Raw genomic sequence first — 23570 nt, forward strand, 5'->3', positions numbered from 1 at the left:
TTACAACTTCTGTGTGAATGTAAAAAAATAAGAAGTTTAATAATAAAGAGGTTGGTGTTATTGCTGAAATAAATCACTAATTCCTTTTGGCTGATTTATTCAGCGGAAAACACAAGGTCATAGACCAAAGGCAGTAACTACAGAGGCCCTGAACCCACGTTAGGGCACAGAGCAGAGACTTGTCATAATTCACGAGAAGGTGTAATTGGACTCCAGAGCCTGGATTTCTTCCAGTTCCTCTCCTGCCTCCTGGCCTTTGCACCTGCTGTCCCTCTGCTAGAAACACTCTTTCCCCTACACCTTTACCCGGTTAATGCCTACCGGCACTTCAAATGGAAGCTTAACTGCCATGTATTACAGGACACTTTCCCTGACCACTCAGGAGAGATTAAACACCACCCACCTAGTTTGGAATATTCATCATATATTATCCCAATTACTAATTACCTGTTTTCCCTGCTACAATGTGAGGTTAATGAAGAGAAGGATTTGCTCTATACTTTCAGACATATTTTCCAGGCAAACAATAAAAGATAATCATAATACCCATTTTATGTGAAGATGTGGTTAAATAGGTACTTTCATATACCAAGAGATGAGGAGATTCTCATGTATTTCCTGGATATTCTCTCTCTCCCTCTCCCTCTGGCTGGAAAGGAGTACTGGTCGTGAAGTCTCAGATTTTACATTCTTCCCCAGCTTCCCTATCCCTTAGCATAACATCCAAGCTTTGAACGGGACAGTTAAGACCAATGTATCCCCAACATCCCAGGTTAGTGCCTGGCACTTGCTAGGCGCTCATTAAATATTTGTTGGAAGAATGAATGGATGGATAAATGCTTGCCAAGAGGGCTCATACTACAAAACATTTACACCAAGTTGATCTGAGCTAGAAAAAAAAAATGTAAGAAAGTATCATTATAAATTTCCAAAACGCTGTGGACTCACTATCTTCCCTTCTCACCTCTTCTCCAGAATGGCAGCGATCCCTGTCCCACTTACCAAATGAGAGCAGAGACACAGAGAAGCTAAATGACTCCTCTAAGGGCCATGGTTAGTAAGAAGACAGTAGGCTTAATTCATGGGAGAAGAAAGATGCCTAAGATTGCAAGATCCTACACCCAACTCCTAATCTGGAGATCCGGCGTTGCCAGTAAGCAACTGAATTGTCCCAAGGTCCTAAACTAGGCTAATTCGGAGACGAACATCCAGACGGCCTTCATGTAATCTCTTTCAAGTCAAGTCCATATCAAGGGGGAGAAAAGAAAGGTGCTTTGTGCAACAGGGTGCAATTTCCAAGAAGGCCAGCAGGTGGCGGCAGAGCACACCCAGGCGTCTGGTCTTTCTGGCTCACCTGCTGTTTTCCACCAGGTAATGCACAATTTTGTCCAGCACCTTCTCAAACAAGGCAGTGCGGATCCACAGGTGCTTGATGGCCAGTGGGGACAGGCTGGGCAGCTTCGGCAGCTTCCGCACATTCTCCTGGAGGCCCTGGATCTGATTTCGCCTTCAAGACCAGTAAAGAAGAAGGATGAATATTGACAAAAGAGGAAATCCAACAGGACCAATATGCAAACAGCAACCTCTCAAGGAAATGAAGGAATGGCAACTAAAACAACAAAAGAGCCCTTATTGCTCCTGGCAAGTGGACAAAGAGTTGGAGGAATCATCATACCCAGCAAACATGAAGACACAGTGAAATACACTTTCATACACTGTTGATGGGTAAGCCGGATTCTCATAGTGATTCAATTCTCTTCTCTTCTACCTATCTGTCATGGATGAGTGGTTGCATGAATGAAGGAATGGCTCTCCCTTACCACCTGGCATGGGTATCTCTAATTCCTCCATTAGAAAGTCACTCCCAATATCATGGAAGGCTGATGGACATCCACCCCTTTAAGAAGTTCTCAGCAAACACTTGGGAATTTAGCAGATGGACTGGAAGACACCTGAAAACCAAGTGGCTGAGGAGTCAGATTCCTAATGGGAGTTGGCAATGTGAAATCCACAGCCCTGCCCATCACACAGTTCTGGCCAGCAGCTCTGGGCTGGTATGGCCTGAAAGGCAAGGCAAGGGCCATTGCCCATCCAGTGAAGTGGAGGGAGCACCCATGGCAGAGAAGGCAAACATGGCATGCGTGCTTCTCTCTCCTGTCTCTTGCCATCTAATCAATCCGAGCATTCTTTCCTGTGAAACCCAAGAGTAGCTCTAGAATCTTTCACAACAAGGTCCTTTGGGCAGCCTCTAGCAACAACTGGAGCTGAAACCTATTTGCCATCCCTGACCAGGCTCCAGATCAAGGCTTTGGCTGAACAACTGGGGCTCTCGTGAGGCTCTGGTGGAGGGGGCTCAGGTACACATACTCAGGCCATGAGCCTCCCCCCCAGTAAATATAATCAGCTCTTAAGACATGTGAGTGAAGTCAAGGCTTCCCTTCAATGGTGGCCTCAATGTGACACCTCGTCCATGCAGACAGAGACCATACTGCTTTGATTAAACTTTGGTCTTCCTGCATCCAGAATGGGGTCTGGCTCCCAAGAACCACTTATGCATTCAACAATCGTGTCTCGAACATTTTCCAGGTGCTAGGCACTGTCCAGGCACTGGGGATGGGGAGTAGCAGATGTTAATTGTCTGTTCTCAGGAGTTCAGAGTTAAGTGGGGAAGATAGACAAGAATCAAGGAAACAAATGAAAGAGTAATGAGAGGTGGTGATAACCGCAGGGAAGTAAACAGAGTGACAATCTAAAAGAAAAATGGGGTGAGGGTTGGAATTTACCCTTAACTGGGGCAAGGCCTGAGATGACAAGAAACTAGCCACAGAAAATGAAGTATGGGAACCGGGTGGTGGGTAGAACATGTGCAAAGGCCCTGGGGTAGGAAACAGTCTGGCAGATATGGGGAGCAGAAAGGAAACTGGAGAGAGTGGCAGGAGGCATGGGTTCTTGCAGAGCTCAGGGAGGAACGTGGAGTCAGGGGGACTGTCCTCTGCAGGGCGTGCCCTGCCCATACCCCATGCTCCATACTCACGTGCTCTCAATCAGCTGCTCCAGGTCCTGCACCTTGTGGCTCAGCTCCTCGGCTGGCGGGCAGTTCTTGCCCACTTTCATGAAGAGAGCTGCAATCTTGTTGCTGCGCAGAAAGCCAGCCGCCCGCCGCCGCAGCCCATGCAGGACGCAGGCCTCCACAGCCGCTGTAGGGACATGACAGTCAGTAGGCCCTGCCCCGCCCACACTCCCACGCGCCCAGCCCAGGACTTCAGTCACACAGAGGCGCCTTGGAGAGCTGCGGGCCCAGCATCTCAGAATTCATGAGAGCATCACATGGGAAAACCGCATATGCCTCTCTCCTTTCCACTCCCTCGAAAGGGAGCAAGACAGCTGAGGAGTTAACCTATGCTCGCTGCCCAAGGTCAGACTATCTGCCCACATCCTTTCCCAGACACTAAGCAGTCGTGTGACCTCCAGCAACTACTTCCCCTCCTTGTGTCTCAGTTTCTTCATCTGTGAAGTGGGGAGAACATGAACGTGCATCTTAAAAGGTTGCTGTTAGAATGAGGTGGAAAAAAATGCATGGAAAGCACTTCACATAGAGCCCAGTACACAGTAAGTGCTTTAGGAACATTAGCTATTACTCCTGCCAGGGAGAGAGAGGGACCAGACCACAGGACTGTTGAGCTTTGTCGGGCTCAAGATAAAAGTGACATGAACGTCACTCCTGTGATTCCAGTAACAGCTAGCATTACAGATCTCATTCTCCCTCTGCCACAGCCAAGGAAGAAAGGACAACCATCCCCATTTTTCAGATGTGAAAACCGAGGCTCTAAGAAGCAAACCGAATTGCCCAGGGCCACCTGGCAAATAAGTGACCAAGTTGGGATTCAAAAACCAGGCCTGAGCCCACGGTGTGCTCACAACGCCTGTGCCTCCATGAAGGATTTGAAGAGAGGCTTCACCCATCATCTTCCCGTGTCTGTGTTTGCCCTGGGTGGTAGTCTGGGCTCTACCTCTAACTTGCTGTGTGACCTCAAGCGAATCGCTTTCCATCTCTGGGACTTAGTGTTCCCTGCTGGGGGACAGTCCCGTGTAGGCCATTCTGATGACCCCAATCTTATTTCTGGTACTTTCAGCAGGCCTCTATTAAGTATTCTCCTACCTTCTATCTCACACAGTGAGACCAGTGTGGAGGAAAAAGCTTTTTCCACTCAATCCTGGTGGAAAAAGCCCATGAAGTGAGGTGGCTAGTTGCGTCACTCCAAAGAAGGAGAACGCCAACAGTCCAAGGGTTAAGAGCCCGGCCAAGGTCATGTTGTGTGCAAGGACAAATACTGAGAAGTTCTGGTTCAATTTCTTGTCTTGGGTTTGTTGTTGTTGTTAGCAATTACTTGGCTTTTTTTTTTTAATTAAATTTTTTTTAAATAGGCTCCACATCCACCATGGGGCTTGAGCTCATAACCCTGAGATCAAGAGTTGTGTGCTCTACCAACTGTGCCAGCCAGGTGCCCCAGTAATTGCTTCTTTGAATGAATGTCCACCTATTCCTAATTTGCTTATGGGCTTAAAATAGTCTGGATGAGCATCTCTTAAACACCTTCATTTTTGCTTACACACACAACACTTTTCATCCATTTATACTTCAAGAAGTTAAGTAACTATCCAGGTATTGGCAGCTTGGTGGACTCTTTCTGACAATGAATCCTAAGGAACGGTGGATCAGAGACACCTCAGGGAGACCCTGAGGCCTTACTCAGTGCCATCACATTTCATCCCTCATCCCAAACTGTGGCTGGAGTTAGAGGATTATTGTGATTTTTATCACTTTCTATTCCTCTAAGTCTTTAATGAGTAGGTATCGTAGCACTTTCTGAAATGGGCATGCCGCTTATTTTCTTTGCAAATAAAGATATCCGGGAGAAAAAAATATAGGTAAATACATTCCCATATTCACATTTGTGTGTATATGTGTCCTTTCATATACATACATGTTCATGTAATTATGTGCATATATACTCCTCTATATATACATAAATATGCAAGTATATAAATATACATGTAGGTTAAACAGATCTCACTTCAAAAAACATAAAATTTTGCCAAGGTCACCCAACACACAAGTGGCAGAGAAGGGATGTGAACCCAGGTCTGCCTGGCTGCAAAGGGCCCAAACTGAGGTCAGCAGGCTCGGTCCGAGACGTGTGTTCCCACAGGTGGTACGCCCAGCCATCTGGATGAAGCCGAGGGGCCAGTCAGGTCTCCTCGCTCGGGCCTCTCTACGAGACCAAGGCCACGAGAGGGGGATTACAGCACGTCCTTCACCCCAACACATGCCAGTCATGAAATAATAAAGGTTTTCAGGAGAAAGAAACTCCCCACTTATACGACACACTGAACATCAAACGGAATCCTGACTCGGGGACACCCAAAACCTGCGTCTGTAGCCGAGGTGGAAGTAGTGAGAACCTGGCAGCATGGTTATTTCTGGAGCCTTGCAAGCAAAGCTGATTCAAGGAGAGACGCTGAGTCATGCTCTGAGCCCGCCTGCCTCCTGTGCTGAGCCAGCTGGACATGATCCCTCAGGACGGTGTGATGGTTCCTCACTCCTGTATTTTTAAAGCCCACTCATCCCCTCCCATTATTTAGCAACAGCCATAGGCAGGGCGGGGGAAGGGGCAGGAGCCATTCCTCAGATGGAGCCATTCCTCAGATGCGAGACCCACATCACTAGGGGTGTGGGTGGTGGCTGTGAACTGAGAGGGGAAAGCAGGCCCTCTGGCATCAACAGTGATTAACCCTTCGTAGGTTGCAAGGGGGCCATTCTTAATGTCTTCTGGAGACATTGCTGTATCCAAATTCCCTAATGGGGCCCCTTGGAAATCTGAAAATAACTGGAGTTACAAAAAAAAAAGCAGTTAAGAACTTGCTTGCACAAAGATGCCACTCCCCCAGGTCAGGTCAGCCCATAGAGAAAGAAGCCACTTTCAAGGCCACAGGCCACGGACTCACCAGAAGGAGATGATGTGTGCTGTCCTCGTGGACAAACTTCCTGTGTGACGGCCTCCTCCATGATCTGCTTCACCTGGAAGGCAGAGGCAGCTGGACGGGAGACCCAAATGCGACCCAGGGTGTGGTCACCCGGGCTGTGTCGCCCCTCCTGGGCTTCTCAGGCCGTCCGCAGTGTTTTGATAATGCTTTCCTTTCACACCCTGCTCACCCCGCTTCTGTTAAGTCTGAGGCCTGTGGCCTATAAGCTCCACACTTCACATTCTCCTGAAGTATTTTTTCGGGTGCTTGCTCTGCACTTTCAGAGGTCACACGAAATGTCATCTCCCTCCTTGACCCCATTATCTGAGACAGCCCTCCCCTGACTCCATCCATCCCTCGTTACAGTTCCTTCAGGGTACTTACACTATTCCTGTCCTGTCTCTTTGCTTACCATCTCCCTCCTCTAGGATATAAATGCTCTGAGGGCAGGGCCTCATCTGCTCAGAGCCTGCAAACTGTGGCCTCCCGATGTTAGGGGCTGAACTGTATCCCCGCACTCATACGCTGAAAGCTTAACCCGAGTACCTTAGGATGTCATCTATTTGTCGACAAGGCTTCAAGAGCTAATTATGTAAAATGAGGTCATTAGGGTGGGCGCTCATCTGGTACGACTGGTGTCCTTATAAAAGGAAGTCTGAATACAGACCACTACAGAGGGAAGAGTCCCCCATCCTGGGAGAAGAGGGCCATGACGAGAACACCCAGAACAGAGCTTTCCCTCACAGACGTCGGAAGGAGTCAATTCTGCCAACACCGTGATACTGGACTTCCAGCCTCCAGCAGCGTGAGAACGTAAATATCTGGCATTCAGGTCCCCCCGGTGTGGCAGCTTGTTTGGCAGCCGGGGCAGACCAAAACATCCACCGTCAGCATCCTCACCATCACGCTCCACGCCTCATCCCCCCAGCGGAGCACTTCTGTGCCAGAGGAGGAATGAGTGAACGAGTGAATGAGTTCTAGGCTTACCCGTATTAACTCACTGTACCCTCTCACAGCCCTGTGCGGGGTGGATCTATTTTTATGAGAATGAAGATCAGAGAGCCTAAGCAGCCAGCCCAAGGTCACACAGTGTACAGGAGGCAGAAGCAGAAACCCAGGCTCTTGATGCTACTCTAGAAGCTTCAGCCAATGGCTTGTCTCTGAAAATAATAAAGCTGCTCTAGCTTACTATGTGCACAGCACTGTGGTAAGCACACATGGTATTATGGAGTCATATGCTGAAGCCCTATTCTCCCCTCCTGGTGTGATGGTATTTGGAGGTGGGGCCTCTGGGGGTAATCAGGGTTACACGAGGTCCTGAAGGCAAGGGCCTCAGGATGGGCCTGGTGTCCTTAAAAGAAGAGGAAGAAATCAGAGCAAAGTGAGACGGTGCTCTGCAAGCCAGGGGAGAACCCTGGCCGGGAGCTGAATCTGCTAGCACCTTGACCTCGGACTTCTCAGCTGGCAAACTGCAAGAAATAAAGGTCTGTTTAGGCCACTCTATCTGTGGTGTTCTGCTACGCCAGTCTGAGCAGAGGCACGCGGCAAGCCCCACATAATCCCCACAGCATGGTTCCCAGGTGGCCCCTACCACCCACTTCATTCACAAGAAAATTATGAAATGTAGAGGTATTGGTACCTAGCGAAGGTCATCAGAACATCCAAGGTCATCCTGCTGAGGTTTCTACGCTGGGCAATCTGACTGGGGAGCCTCTGCCCACTCCACTCCACTCCAGAAACAGGGGTCAGATGCAATTACTGGGGTCACCGCCCTCCGTGACACAACAGAGGAAACAACCCCTTCCTCTTACTCTCCCTCTCTCCAGAAGGCCGGGAGGACCCCCTAACCACTGTCTGTGGTTCATAGCAACACTGGTGCACTTATTTCCCAGCTCAGCACAAGCCGGGTGGAGTCTGGGGGCTGCGGCTCTCTCTGCTACATGATGGCCTGGCCCCGCAAAACTAAGATTCAGAAGTCCGCTGTTGGCAAAAACCATGGGCAGAGTTCTTGCAGGCGGGGGGCGGGGGGTCCTGTGTGCTTGAAGGAGAGCAAAAGGGCTTTCCAATTTGGGGCACGGAGTCCAGGGAAGGCCACTGGCCCCTCCTTGGCCCCTTGGACAGGAGCTGATCACATGGTAGGTATCACAGTGTGCCCACAGAAACCTTCAGGACTGGAGGCTGCTTAGGGGGGTGCTGGAGAATCCTCGGCTGCCAGTCCCTTAGAGGACAGGGGACTACTTCAGCCACAGGAGAGCCTCGCAAGGTCTCACTGCTTCCCAGGGTGGCCCTCACCCAGAGACTGGAGCAGGCGGGCCCTGAAGATTTGGCATCCTCACCCCAGCTTGGGACAGCTTTGAAGGGCCACAAAGCCCCTGGGAACTCGCCGTGGCGCTTCCATGAAAGCCCGTGGCCATCTTCTCCTTTGGCCCTCTCCTGCTTGCTTCACTCTGCTCCCCGGGTGTCAATCCCAAAGGCATACCCAAATAAACCTGCATGCTGACCTCCATCGCCACAATGGCCTCCACTCAGGGACCGCAAGCCATAGCATGCACACATGTGAGCAACAGTCAACAGGGAGACGCGTCGTAGAACAGTTCAAATGCTCATGAATGCAGTTCAGTTCGGCAGGAGGCCCTCGCACTGAGGGCACAGAGCAGCAGGGATGGAGTCAAACAGTCCTGCCCGGAAGACCTTTCACTCCAATGAGCCAAAAGGTAGGACAAGCTATGACAGGCACAGGGCAAGTGTGACATTGCCCAGCAGGGCCAGAGCACCAGCACCAGGTGGGACTCCGGTAGAGATACAAATGCTTGGCCTCCGACCCATGGAATCAGCAACTCCAGGATGTTTATCAAGCTCTCCAAGGAAATCTCACGAAGCTCAGATGGCAGCAGGAGGTGTGAGAGGATAGAAAACAAGAAGCCGTCCCAAAATCCTTAGGAAGAGATCTGCAGTCACGGCTCCTGTCTGGGACCTTCCCCACACAGCCAGCCCCTTCTGGCCACCTCTCCTGGCCCCCAAGCGGACTAGGGGAGGTAACAGTTGCGGCTTCTCATCATTACCACCACAGGGTGCTGCATCTCTGGCGCACCCCACCCTGCCTTGGTCAGTAGTGCCTTTATTAAATTCACCTTACTGACTCCGTTTGGGGGAATCCTCTGTTTCCTATCGTACCCAGACTGGACACACGCGCTGTCTCAAGTCCAAACTCTGCAGAGTGGAGAAGGTTGTCCGTTATCGCTGTGGATCTGAAACTCAGGAAGGGCAATCCCCAGGGAAGGCTGGCTCCAGGACTCTTGTCCTGGGGATGGATCTGGGGTGGGGTGGGTGGTGGAGGTGAAATGCAGCACCCGTGGGTAGTGGGTAGCGCTCAGCCTGGGGAGGGGCCCTGACAAGTGAGGTGCCCCCCACTTCTGCTGGCTCCAGCTGTGGGCTAGAACCCGTCTCCAGAAGTGTAACAGGCTGCCAGCCTGAGGCCAGAAGAGGAAATTAAAAAGGCAGGGGCAGAAGTTTCCCTGAGGACGCTGGCAGCCTCCCAGGAGAGAGCACGCGCCACAGGAAGAGGCTGTGACCCACACCCTCGAGGGTGGGCCCCATCCCCAGGGAACTGGCCAGACCTGTGGGGGTGAGGGAGAGGGCCACAGAAGGCCTCTGAAATTCAGTTCAACCACCTTTCCCTTCTCAGGCGCCAGGCATGAGCTTGGACTCGGTCGGCTGTGAAGGTGACAGATGTGAGGGACCTCGGGGTGGTCTGGGCATGGTGGCGGTGGCAGGTGGCCTCCCGGCCCCTCCCCAGCCTCTGTGATTTCTCTAATCTTCAGCCCTGGGATCATGTCTGATTCAGGCAGCACAGAGGCAGTGGCTGTGGTCGCTGGGACTTGAGGCCCACAGACCTCCATCTGCATCCCGGCTCAACCCCTCGTGTCCAGGGCTGAGGATTAAATGGGCTGCTGTTTGCAAAAGGGCAGGCCTGGCTAGGACATAGTAGAAGTTTCGTGATGCTAAAGCTTGCTGCCATTTTTTATTTTTTGAGCACTCACTGTGTTCCTGGAACTGTTTATAGCGTGACAACCCAAATGAAGTGGATTACTGAATTATTCTCTTTCACAGATGGGGAAACTGAGGCAGGGAGCTGTTCCATAACCACCCCAGGTCATGCAGAGGAGGCACGATCAGACCAGGGCCTTTATTCTAACAAATACTTTGTCTCATAGCAGAAGCTGGAGGCCATTTTGAACAAAATGCTTTTGTTATTGCCCAGCTTAGAGTGAGAGAGAGTATGTTTACTGAGCACCTACATGTGCCAGGGTCTCTGTACAGAATACCTTATTTAATCCTCGCAGGAACATCATCATCCCCATTTTAAAGCTGCATAAACTGAGGTTCACAAGAGTTTATGCAATTTGCCCTAAGGTTACAAAACCAGGAAAGGGCACAGTCAGGACCTCTTGAACTTAGGTCTCACAGTCAGCAGTGCCTCCAGCCCTGCCCAGAAAGGGGTCAGGCCTCTAAAATCCCAAGGTGCTGAGAAACCTATGAGAAAGGGATTCCTCAGTCTCACCCAACGTGGAGACCAAAGAAGCACTAACTGCAAGTCAGGAGTCCGGAGTCACCCGGACCTGACTCTGCCACCCATGTCCTGTGGGGGCCTCTTCAGGGCAGGGAGACCTCAAAGGTCACAGTGGTCAGGAAGCTTTCATCCCTGTCTAGCACCCATTCTAAGGAGTCCTCCAACATCTGCTTGCATTCCCCAATGATGGGGAGCCACTTCCTCCAGAACCAGCTTATTAGCTCTAACGACAGGATGTTAGGAGGCAGTGGAGAGGCTAGGAGCCAGAATGTGGAGTCACTGACCTGACATCGAATCCTTGACCACTCATGATGCTGGACAAACTTCCTCACTTGTCAAAGGGTGGATGATCATAGCTGCCTACCTCATTGGGTAATGGGAGCCTTGCAAGAGCCCGGAGACAGTGCCTGGCACATGGTAGGGATTCTACAGACAGGAGCCAGTCTTAGAGGATAGGGACTGCCTAGTTCAGGGCCGGCCCACAGTAGATATTCATGAGTGTGAGCTATGGGGCCCTTCAGCTCGATGCACTTACCCCAGCTTCCCATCCAGGGGCTATTTAGGACCTCACTGGCCTCTGGGGCAGTGGCCTGGCCCCACCCCTGCACCTGGGATCTCAGACCATCAGCCCCTGTCAGCCCCACCCTGCAAATTCAGGAACCAGCCTCCCTCCCACCCTCCAACTGCAAATACTTCAATAGCACACAGGAGGAGTCAATCTCAGGAGGAAGTCAGGCAGGGAAATCGAGGCCAATCCGAAAAGCAGGAAGACGGGACTCCTGGGGGCTCCCGGCCTGCCGTGTCTTCTCCCCACCCCATTCCTGCCACCTGCCCACTGATACCAGATAGCCTCACTGGCCCACCTGGAACCCTGCTAGGTTCCAGATCAACTCACTACTCCCGGCTGCCTCTCCACACAGTGCCGTGCTCACCGCTTTTATGCCTGGATCGGAATAATACAGCCCAGCGTGCAAGGCTCCCATAAGGATTATGGAAAGTATCAGCAGAGGGCCTCTAACAGGACCCAGCATAATACAGCTGGCATCCTATAAAGGGAGGCACCTTAGTAAAGCCAGTAAGGACAGGAGATCAGGAGTCACCAGGCTCAGGTCAAATTCCGATTCTGCCATTAGCTGGATGACCTCAGGCCTCAGTTTCCTTATCTGTGAAATGGAGATGATATACCACCTGTCAGGGCTGCTATGTGCAGATTTCATGAAAAAGCATGCACAGCCTAGAATGGGAGCAGGAGCTCAGAACCACACAGTGTAAAAGACAGCTTCATGCATGTCACTCTCTACCCCCTTCTGCTGCTGTATACTTTTGCTTAGAATTATCACGGCCTGACTTTCACTATACACCTGCACGCTTATCTCTAGGACAGTGCCGGGCAAACAGGAGGTGCTCAATCTATGTTGCGTGATCGATCACTCTGATTATATTAGTAACACACGCCGGCAGCTCATGCTCATCAGGTTTGGTTCCAGTGTCCTTAAGTCCCTCTGGCACCTGATCTCATTTGCTCTGTGTTCAAGGCCAGGGTGGGCAAACGTTTCTGTGAAGGGTCAGAGAGAAACACTTCAGGGTTACAGCAGGACTGCCAGATAAAAATACAGGCTGCCCAGTGAAATCTAAACTTCAAATACATAAGAATTTCTTTTAGTGTAAGTATGTACCAGATACTGTGCAGGCTTATACTAAAAGATTCTCTGGTTTTTCTGAAATTCAAGTTCTTTGCAGGTGATCTGCATTTTTATTTGCTAAATCTGTCAAACCTATTTTCAGGCCACATACCGCTATGTCCCATCTTCTCTCGTTTTCACACCCCTTTTTAGGATGTAAAAACCATTCGTGGCTTAAGGGCAGTGCACACAAGGCTGGATTGGCCACAGGGACCCTGGCATAAAGCACCCAGCACTGTGCCCGTGGCTCACATTAGGCCAAAATAAAAACCAGCCCAGCTGCCACCTGCTCCTCCAAGTCCTGCTGCCTCGGTGCTGGCTCAGAGCACAGCTCACCCCAGCTGGGGTCCAGGGTGGTTGGCGCCCAGGCAGCTGCGTGAGTAATGCTGAGCCAGCAGGAGCTAATGAGATGGAGGCCCCCTGCCTCTCCCGGCCGTGAGAAACTCACAGTGGAAAGGCCGGTTCATTTAGGGTGTCTGGACGGCCTTCGGGGTGACTTTTAAAAATAGCCTGCAGATCTGGGCAAAGTGAGGGGGAGAGGGGAATGAGCAGAGGGCAGCTCTGCCTCCCGGGTGGGCACTCTGGATGCTGAGGGCGAGATGCACATGCCCTAGCAGGCCAGCATGTCAGCCCTGCCTGGACCGGGCCCTCAGACTCAGGCCCTCTTCTGTGCCTTTGCTCACACATGCCTTCTGCCAAGGGTCCCTCCCTACATGCTCCAGCTAGCTAAGTGCAACTCAGGCTTCAGCCCAGGTGTCACCTCCTTCGGGAGCCTTCCTGGACTCTCCATACCCAAGCAGGGATAAATGTACCTCTTCCATGTCTGCCAACACCTGCCTTCCCAGCACTTCCCTTCACAAGAACCACAGCTGTCCCTCATTCACTTAACATTTATGGAGCACCTCCTAGGAGTTTGGTACAAGGTGACGAGCAGATAAATCCCTGTCCTTGTGGACACGGCAGTCTACAGAGACAGATATTAACCATGTTCAACAAACGGGTACATGACAACAAAAAAGTAGGCAGTTCTCTGCAGCAAAAGAATTTGGTTCTTGGAGAATAACAAAGGAACTTGAGCTGATGAGGTAGGTCTAGCGGTCAGGGAGGGCTTCCTGGAGGAGGTGATGCTCAAGATCTAAAGTACAACAGAACTGAACTCTCTGGTTTCTCCAACTCTAAACCAGAGGAGGAAAATGCTGCCCTTGCAATTGCCCCCTCCCCCAGAGCCACCCTAGAGCTCAACGGAAGGAACAGATGGAAGGACAATGTGGCAGGGAAAGGCACGACATGGAAATAGCTGGCGCTTTTTATTTTTAATTTCTTATGGGGGAGGGGGCGCACAGGAGGTGAGTTGGGAAGGCTCCGCAACAGGGCTGCGAACTGTGACTGGTTCTACCATGGGGCCCTACCTTCCTTTCCTGCCACATCCTGTCCCCTCCCCGCCCCTTCCCACGCCTAGCTCAGGTCACAGGTGCCATTCCTTCTATAGGACTTACGATTCCCACCCCCTGCCTTTGCTTTGTGCTTTGTGCAGTCCCCTGCACCTGATATCCCCACCCACTCTGACCTCCATCTCCAGCTCTGGCAAAACCACTGCATCTTCTGGGACTCACTAAGGTGTCCTCTGCCCTCCTTCCCGAGCCACCCCTACCCCCCACCCCCGCCAAAGTTGATGGGACCTCCACTTAGGCAACGAAGCACAACCATTAGTACAGGGTCTCCCCTACCCTTAGTGATAACATCCTGCATAACCATAGTACAAGCATCAAAGCAGGACATTGCGATTGGTACAATACTGTTAAATGAAGGACAAACTTTATTTGGATTTCACTAGTTTTTACATATGGCCATTTTTTTTCCTGTATACTTTTTTTAAAAGATTTTATTTATCTTTGATAGAGAGAAAGGCAGAGACACAGAGAGAGAAGCAGGCCCAATGCAGGGAGCCGATGTGGGAGTAGATCCCAGGACCCATAGGGTGACTGGGTGACGGACACTGAGGGGGGCAGTTGACAGGATGAGCACTGGGTGTTTTACTATATGTTGGGAAATCGAACTCCAGAAAAAATATATACAAAAAAAAAAAAAAGGCCCCAGGACCCCAGGATCTGTGGTGTCCTGAGCCAAAGGCAGATGCCCAACCTCTGAGCCACCCAGGTGTCTCTTTTCTGCATAATTCAGTGGAATTTTAACACACACATATAGTTTTGTATAACTTACACCACAGTCAGGACACAGAACTGTTCCAGCGAAACCTGTCACCCCAAAGAAGCTCCCTTGGGCTACCCTTCATCTTGCTCCCAATCCTACTTGCTATTTTTGAAGGCAGGATTTCCAAGGTTTATGATCAGGTAACTGTGCTGATTTTCGGAATGGAAACTGAGCAGCAGAGTGGAAAGTGCCTTGAAGCCTTATCTTCAGATAGGATGCCAAATCTATAAACTTGTTGCTGAACACATACAGAGCACGTCAGTTCTGCTTCAGCCAATATTCTGGCGGATAGAAGGTTCCTTTGGGGCAAAAATACACGGAAGTTGCCACGATTTGGTGAGAACTTCCTGTACAAGCAGCTCAGCATATAATCCTCCCAACCAGCTTGGCAGGCGAATTCTGTTATTTCTTCTCATTTTACAGCAGAGGTCACTGCAGCTGAGAGAAGGTAGTCACCTACCCAGGGACACATAGCGAGGACAGGAATGGCCAAGCTTGGCTCCTACTCAGTGTGTCTCACTCCTCATCCTGTGTTCTTCATGCCCTCCTGTAGGACAGGAAGAGCCTGGCTGGCTGGGTGTAGCCTACATCCACCTGCTGTGTGGCTTCCCGCGAGTCACTTACCCTCTCTGAGCCTGAGATCCCTCAGGAGGGTAGAACAAAGTCTTTTCCGACTCTAGTATTCTGTTTCTAGATTGTATGGGTTTGCAGAGAATTAGAAGCCACTACACAACAACTCAGACAAAGAAACAAAAACCAAAAACAGCCCAAACATCTTACTGCCCCACAACACAAGTTATTTTGAAGACCCAGAAGCCAGGGGGCGCTTTTGAGCACATGAGGCATGAGTTGTCTGGGCAGGAAGTCCTGTTAATACAGCTTTTCAGGACATGCCACAGCTAAAAAGCATCTTGTTGCCTCAATAATTTTAGAAGGGTAGACCTCATCTGAGCCCCTAAGCTACTTGCCATCTGAAGCGGAAGATGCAGTAGAAGTGGATAGAACCAGCCTGGAGCAAACTTCCAATTATTATTTCTATTACTCTCATTAAGGCTTTATCATAGCCATGTATTCTGTGGTTACGTGCCAAGCACAGCTAAGTAAGAACCTCACATCTGTCGTCCTAGGAGGTATAATTTTATTACACCAATTTTGCAGATGGGACATCTGAGGTAACGGGGTGACAAGAAGGGAACCTAAGGCAGTTGGCGCTTAACCATCAGGTCACAGGCCATTGTGCGCCCTCTGCTGGTTGCCATCTAAACGGGCTTGTCCTTTTCTCTTGATAGTAAATACTATGAGAAGGAAGCCCTCCTAATGGACCCGGTGGATGGCCCCATCCTTGCATCTTTGTTGGGTAAGTGGTCCAGTGCTCTGAGCTTCATCTGGATCTCTGGTCTCAGCTCACTGGTGCATCCGAAGGGCTTCTTTCATCCCCCTCCAGCCTCCTCCATCCAAACCTCCCTATTCCCTGCTCCTCAGGTCTCAATGCTGGCCTCTCCTTGGAAGGACCCTGGGGCATACTCACCAGCTGGAGGGGAGAGGTGGTGAAAATGCTGGCCCATCTTGGGGTAGATGAGTGGGTAGACTTTCCAGGGCTATGGATTCCCAGCCCCTGTATGCTTCACAGTGGGGCCCTGTGCTCTGGAGTATACCAAGATGAAGACTGCAGATCACTTCTGGACTGATCCATCTGCTGATGAGCTTGTCCAGAGGCACCGCATCCATAGCTCGCACCTGCGACAGGACTCACCCACAAAGCGTCCAGCCCTCTGTGTGAGTAGGGGTGAATTGGGGGCCCTGGGAGGGAGGTAGGCTGGGTTCCAAACTTGATATGTAGTTGGGGAATGAGTGGGATGCTGAGGGTCACCCAGGCCTCATCCTGCACCTCCTTTCCACATGCCAGATCCAGAAGAGGCATTCGAGTGGCAGCATGGATGATCGACCATCCCTTTCTGCCCGTGACTATGTAGAGTCCCTGCACCAGAACTCCCGGGCCACGCTGCTCTATGGCAAGAACAATGTTCTGGTTCAGCCGGTGAGAGAGATCTTGGGCCCAGATCTTCCACGGGGGGTCTGTCTTCAGGTTATAGAGAAAGAGTTTCCTCTGGCTCTAGGTTGCTTATCCATTCATCCATCCATCTACCCACATATCCATCTCTTCATTCATCTGCCAATACTCCCATCTGTCCATCCATTCATCCATATGACATTTCCTTCTATCTATCCATCCATTCATCCATCCATCCATGCATCTATCCCCTATCTTCCATCCATCCATCCATCCATCCCTCCACCCATTTTTATATCTATCCATTCATCTATCTATCCAACTATTCATCCATCCACCCATGTTTGCATCCAACCAGTCATCCATCCATCCATCCACCCACCCACCCACCTGTCTACCCATCTTCCATCCATCCATCTACTTACCCATTCATTCTTCTATCCATCTACCCATTTCTACATGTCTGTCCATCCATCCACCCACCCATCTTTACATACATCCACATAGATCCACTCATACATCTATCCATCTGTGTCATTTATTTTCCATCCATTTCTCTGCCCACCTGTCCACCTAGCTGCCTATCCGTCCATTCTCTCCCATTATAACTCACTCATTCAGCAAATACTTATACTGGACTTTGCATGCACTAGATGCTGAGGACATCAAGATAAATATCTTCATGGTTTATTGAGTGCTCCCTGGATATGTCAGGCACCATGCTAGTGCTTTTAATTGTATTAACTCAATTTAAGCTCACAACAACCATTTGAGGCAAGTAGTATACTCAAAGGTGATAACACTGAAGTGTGTGTGGTGGGGAAGTAAGGGAAAAATTCAGGCTGCCCATTGTGAGAGTCTGTGTCATTCATCAGTCACCTTCTATGCCTCTGCGCTCATCCAGCTCTCAGGGATGGGTGGTGAGCAAGGCACACAAAGCTCCTGCCCTCACCCAATAGATAACTCCTTTGCCGTTCCCTTCCTAAGATCACTTGGATCAGTGTGGTATTTGGACTCAGTTGGGAGGAAGCAGAGGGAGAACTGTTGGCCTCTCCAGCTCTCCAGTGACAGTTGTGGTCATTGGGTGGCCCTGAGTGAGTCACTTCTCTCTCTGAACCTTAGTATCCACATCACAGTGGGTATAAGATCTTACCTCCTCAGATCTAAGAAGCTGTGAATTTAAGACATCCCATGTTTTTAACATAACCATCAGGAAGTAAAAAACTATTAAGTTAGATAAAATGTTTTCTCAGTACTTGGAAATTTTGTTTTACATTTTTTGAAAGAGTTGAGATATATCTGGATACACTTTTTTAAATTGTACATTATACTTGTAACTACACACAAGGGAACATATAATTGATATTCATTGGTTAAGCTAGTCCTAAAACTTCACATTTTAGGGTTTAATCTTCATATCACTTTTTGACATAGAGACATCAGTATATTTTTCCACCAAATATTGTTTTCTGTTTCATCATAAGGAAGAGTCAGCAAACTGTGTAGCCCACTGGCCAAATGCAGTGCTCTACCTGTTTTTGCAAATAAAATTTCATTGTAACCCAGCCATGCCCATTACATATCGTGTATGGCTGCTTTCAGGTTATAACGGAGAGTTGACTTGTTGCAACTGAGCCTGTATGGATCACGGTGCCAGAATTATTCCCTATCCGACCCTTTGTAGAAAATCTGCTGACCTCTGATGAAGAGTGCCAGAGGTACAGCATTTCTTGCAAACGCGTGCACTCAGTTGTTGTTTTGCAAGACAATCTGGAATTGTGGGCATCCGTGCAGCAGTGAATAGTGTGTCTGCTTTGCCAGTATCACATCAGTGCTCTCTTGTTCTGTTGCCAGCTTTTCTTCACACACAATCCCTTTTTGATTCGAAGATGAATCAGTCTCATCTTTTTGAAGACATTTAAAATCGCACCTGTATTCCACATGTGAAGGAACAGCCACGTTCAAATCTGAATTGGAATAGTAACATCTGAACAACTTGGCCTGAGTTTGCATGAGAGCAGGCAGTGACCACTATGTCATGATCATGAGATGCCATTGATTATCAGATGCATCCCCATTTTGGGTACATTAAAATGTGAAAAACATTCATGAAATAAGGCTGTGGTGCTCCAGCATTAACCATTAACCACCTGTGTGGTTAATCCCATTAACCACCTGTGTGGTTAAATGGAGACCATGCGTGTGAAGCTGAGCTATGCTTGGTACACACTAGGTGCTCAGGAAATGTCAGCTGTCCATCCCCACGTGTTGTTTGGTTGAATTTGGTGGAGAAATTTCCTCCTCTGTGTGTGAGGCTCAGGGATAGCCCCCTCCCTCAAACCCCACTTGGGGTAAAGCAGAGCGAGCAGGTGAGAAGCTCTGCAGGCTAATTGGGAAGACAAGGTCAGGCTGCTGGGCAGGGAGCATGGTGTGGGTATTTGGGGAGGGAGATTCTGGAAAATGTTTGTGGAGTGGGCATAGGGCTCTAGCTGCCCTCTTTTTCTCCCTTAAGACTGGCCAAAAATGATGCCAGATAAATGCCTTCTGTTAAGGAGAGGGTGGTGTTGAAGAGGGGTAGAACCTCTTCCAGCCATCAGCCCCACCTTTGCAGTAGGCCCCCTGAACCATGTTTGTGGGGGGAAGTGTGAGTGTGAAAGTATGTATGGGGATGGGGCCAGCTTTGATAGCTGGATCTCTAGAACGCATCCTGGGTGGTTGGTTACAAACTGCTTTGCTTAACATGGCCACCTGGAGGGAGGTTCAGGATCTTCCAAATTGCCATGGCCTTGGAAGGCGTGACCCAACCTCTTGGTTCTGGTTATGCATCCCAAATCAGGTGGGTCAGGGCCCATGATCACTGTGACTCTGGCGCTTTGACTGAGCCTACACCATCTTTCTGCAGAGGGATGATATGGAGGCTGTGCCAGGGTACCTGTCCCTGCACCAGACAGCTGACATCATGACCTTGAAATGGACGCCTAACCAGCTGATGAATGGGTCGATGGGGGACCTGGACTATGAGAGGAGGTAGGGTGCCGGGTCCCTCTCCTACCCTGGACATGGGGACGTTTGTGCTCTGTGCACTCTTTGTGCCCTGCCCTTGGCCTGCTGCCCTGTCTGGTTGTTGCAGCTGCTTGGCCCAGCCTCCCTGCAGCTGTAGCCTTATGGGTAACTCATTGGGAGGATTTAGAAACCAACTAGAAGAATCCTAGGGTATGGGAGTTAGGCAAACCATGGTCCAAATGCCACCCTGGTGGGAGAAATCTTAACAAAAGATCTTGGAAGCCCGCCAATGGCAAATATTCCCAGATCTGCTGCCTTCTTTCCCATCACTCAGTAAAGAAGGAAAGCAGGTGTTGTTTGGTGGGCATCTGGGCCAGGGATGCATCTCCTTGTGATATCCCACAATTTATAAGGCTCAGCAAAGGCTTTGGTGTCATGCTTTGAAGAAATTCAGAAACCAGGGATTCCCTGCTGCAACCCCATGTCCCAGGACAGTTAGAGAAGGCCCTAGAAGGAATGCAAACAAAGAGAAGACACTGTGCAGAGTGCAGCCGGCCTGATTAGTTCAGCTTGAGGAGTCTTGGCAGCTCTATATAAAATAAGGGCTCTTTTCAAAGAACATAAGTAGAATACCATTATTGTGTTCTGTTTCATGTTAAGCTTTGGTGTGAGTAACCCCAGGCCGTGATGTGATGAATGGGATTCTCCAAGCTGGCCACTTCTCACGCAGAGGTGGCCATCTATCTTCAGAGACGGTCAGTGGGAGGTACAGTCGGTTGTAGGCTGGGCCACATAACTAAGCTCCAGCCAGACTCCAGAGTTTCTGATCAAGAAACCCTCCCCAAGGAGCAGTATGGGGCCAAGGAGATGCCCTTGGCCTAGGACATTATTTCAGCCTGTTCATCTTAAACCCAGAGCCTCCCAGCTGATTTTGGATCACAGGGAGCTCTGAATCTCCTTCTAGCATAAGTCTAGTAATAAATCTGTGCCCATGTGTATACCAGCTATTGCCTTCTAGACCTCAGTTCCATGGAAGCAAGGAATCTTCCTTGCTCATATCTTCTCTCCAGCACCTGCCACCAATCCTAGCACAAAGTATAGGTGCTTGGATAACCTCTGTGAAATGGAGCAGGGAAGTCAGGGGACCTGGATTCATTTGTCAGATTTTTTTTCTAAGATTTTTTATTTATTTATTTGAGGTGGGGGTTGGGGCAGAGGGAGAAGCAGACTCCCCCACTGGGCAGGGAGCCTGATTGGGGCTCAATCCCAGGACATCAGGGGTCAAGCTGATGGGAGACGCTTAACTGACTGAGCCACCCAGGCCCCCCTTCATTCATCACATATTAACGGAGCAGCATCAGATATTAACACAGTGTGCTAGGCACTGTGCTAAATACAAGAGATAGAGAACATTCAGAAAAGGAGAGGATAATCTTTACCTTTTCAGAGCTTATACTATATTTACCTTATACCTGACAGAAAACGAATAGGCAGATAAATGGATAAATGTATGTTATTGTACCAAGTGCCTCCTTGGTCCTTGTCTTGATGTGTGACTTGGGGTATGTCCTTCCCTATCTCTGGGCCTCAGTTCCTCAGCTTTTTTTTTCATTATTTGTTTATTTGTTCATGAGAGACACAGAGAGAGAGGCAGAGACACAGGCAGAGGGATAAGCAGGCTCCCTGCAAGGAGCCCCATGCGGGACTCGATTCCAGATCCCAGGATCATGCCCTGAGTCAAAGGCAGACGCTCAACCACCCGAGCCACCCAGGTGTCCCAGTTCCCCAGCTTCTATCAAATGAGGGGGGTGGACAAGTGACCTCCCCAGAACTTAAAGGATTCCCAAAGGGTTTTCAGGGGTTACCCATACATGGAAGTGTCTCCTGTCAAACATCACAGTCCATGGACCCTGCTTGTTGGTTGGACTTAAGCCCAGGGTTGTATGGGCAGAAACTTTTAATGCTAATGTTTTGGAGAAGGCTTGAATCAAATGATTGCCCAGCAGCTGCCCCCTGCCGACTCCCTCCAACTCAGATCACTAGGGACTCTGTCTTTCTGCATCATCTTTTCTTCTGTGAATAGGCACATCCTAGGCACATTGATCTTTGATTCCAGCTGAGTCTGCACTTTCAAGGTCACTCTGAGACTTCCCCAGCCCTGAGCTCTGAACCCCTATCTATCCTTGTTATTCCTGCCTGGAACCCAGAGCTCAGTGAAAGAGAAAAAAGTGGGGGGTCAGAAACATGGAAGTTAGCGTGTAGGAAATGGGAGTGCCCAGGGGCTCCAGTGTCTCTTTAGGGACCAAGAGACAATGAAGAGAAGGGATGTGGTCTTTATCTAAGGAGCTTCAGTACCTCTTCTCTTGTCCCAGCCAGCACCCTTCTTGTACAACCAAGATCAGAACTCCCCAGCTGACTTTCCTAGGATAGGTGAGGAAATATCACCAAAGAGTCATTATTTGGGTTCAGGAATCAGGCTGCGCTTGGCTCAGATGTCAGCCCTGCCATGTGGAGTAGCAGCTGGAACTGCCCCCCCCCCCACCCCGCTGATGGTACAACCACTTCACAAACAAGTCTGGAAGTTTCCTTTCCTTTCTTTCTTTCTTTTTTAATAGCATCATTTTTATTTGCTGCATAATACACATGGAAGCTTCTTATGACCTACCCTTACCATGTGACCCAGCAGTTCTACTCTAGGAAGCTGTTTTTTTTTTTTTTTTAAGATTTTATTTATTTATTCATGAGAGACCTAGAGAGAGAAGCAGAGTCACAGGCAGAGGGAGAAGCAGGCCTCATGCAGGGAGCCCGATGTGGGACTCAATCCCAGGACCCCAGGACCACACCCTGAGCTGAAGGCAGACCCTCAACCACTGAACCACCCAGGTGTCCCTAGGAAGCTATTAAAACATGTAAAATGGAAACAGAAGTCCAGCTTTTGCTCCTTCCCAGTCAAGTGATCTTGGACAGTCAGCTTCACCTCCCGGAGCCTCAGTTTGTTCATCTGATGTAAAATGGAGATGTGGTCACAGAGCCTCCAAACAGACATACAGGCAAGAGTCAATAAGAAAATGCAGGGTAGGGCAGCCCTGGTAGCCCAGCGGTTTAGTGCCGCCTTCAGCCCAGGGTGTGATCCTGGAGATCCAGGATCGAGTCCCACATCGGGCTCCTGCAGGGGGCCTGCTTCTCCCTCTTTCTCCCTCTGCCTGTGTCTCTGTCGTCTCCCCCCCCCCCCCCCGCCACCGTCATGACTAAATAAACAAGTAATAAACAAGTAAATCTTAAAAGAAGGAAGGAAGGAAGGAAGGAAGGAGAAAGAAAGAAAGAAAAAAGAAAGAAAAGAAAAAAGAAAAGAAAAGAAAAGAAAAGAAAAGAAAAGAAAAGCAGGGTAAAGCCCTTAGCAGGGAGGCTGGAATCTGGAGGCTGTTGGTGTCAAGTTACACAGCTCCAAAGGGACTGTGGCCACAGCTCCTCCCCTTGGTGTCTGGTGGTAGTTGGAAAGTTGCTCTGCATTTAGTATTTCCTCCTTAATACTCTCTGAGCATCTTGTAGAAATGAACAAAAAGCCCAGTCGCTGTCCAGTTCAGCACCTCTCGGGGAGACAGGAGAAAACAGGCAATTGCAGCCCTAGGTGATGAGCACGATGTGGGAGCCCAGAGAAGGACCACCTGGCCAAGACTCCCATGTGAGGGACTCTGCAGAAGCTGCTCCTCTGAACACGCTTGTGTGCTTGGCTGCCCTCCAAGAACGTTCGCCACACGGATCCTGGCAAGGCTGACTAGTGCAGACCAGTGCAGGAAGGTCCCTTAGGGAGCTTCTGTTCCAACTTCCTCATGTGACAGCTAGGAAAACTGAGGCCCATAGAGGAGAGGGGACTGATTCAGTATAGTTGGTAGAAGTGGGGTTTGAAGTCTGACCTTAAAGCCTGTGTTGGTTCGGGTCCATCAAGAAGCAGATGCAGACAGACATGCAAGAGAGATGTAGTGTGAGTGGCACCTTATATGAGTGACCATGAACCTGGTCTGACCTCTCTGAACAGGGAGAGGAAAGAAAGAAGGGGTAGGAAGAGTCT

The 23570-nt window shown here is 49.7% G+C and overlaps 2 protein-coding genes across 2 annotated transcripts in view; one reads left to right on the plus strand and one right to left on the minus strand.

Annotated features, from left to right (window-relative positions):
• Positions 1-1316: 1316 nt before the first annotated feature.
• Positions 1317-3214, minus strand: LOC125753710 (small G protein signaling modulator 1-like). Its single transcript, XM_049101766.1, has 2 exons — positions 3035-3214; positions 1317-1507 (listed from the first exon to the last, which is right to left on the minus strand). The coding sequence occupies exons 1-2, from the start codon at positions 3112-3114 to the stop codon at positions 1351-1353; spliced, it is 237 nt and encodes a 78-aa protein (XP_048957723.1). The 5' UTR covers positions 3115-3214; the 3' UTR covers positions 1317-1350.
• A 12431-nt stretch (positions 3215-15645) lies between these two features.
• The window catches only part of LOC112676739 (small G protein signaling modulator 1), a 51291-nt gene continuing 43366 nt past the window's right edge, over positions 15646-23570 (plus strand). Inside the window, exons 1-5 of the mRNA XM_049102130.1 lie at positions 15646-15659; positions 15777-15844; positions 16118-16263; positions 16394-16525; positions 19401-19525. Of these exons, the coding sequence (XP_048958087.1) occupies positions 15646-15659; positions 15777-15844; positions 16118-16263; positions 16394-16525; positions 19401-19525 (485 nt within the window). The remainder of the gene's footprint in view (positions 15660-15776; positions 15845-16117; positions 16264-16393; positions 16526-19400; positions 19526-23570) is intronic.

This window comes from Canis lupus, chromosome 26 (genome assembly GCF_003254725.2).
Source record: "Canis lupus dingo isolate Sandy chromosome 26, ASM325472v2, whole genome shotgun sequence".
In the NCBI taxonomy this organism is placed as follows: Eukaryota; Metazoa; Chordata; class Mammalia; order Carnivora; family Canidae; genus Canis; species Canis lupus.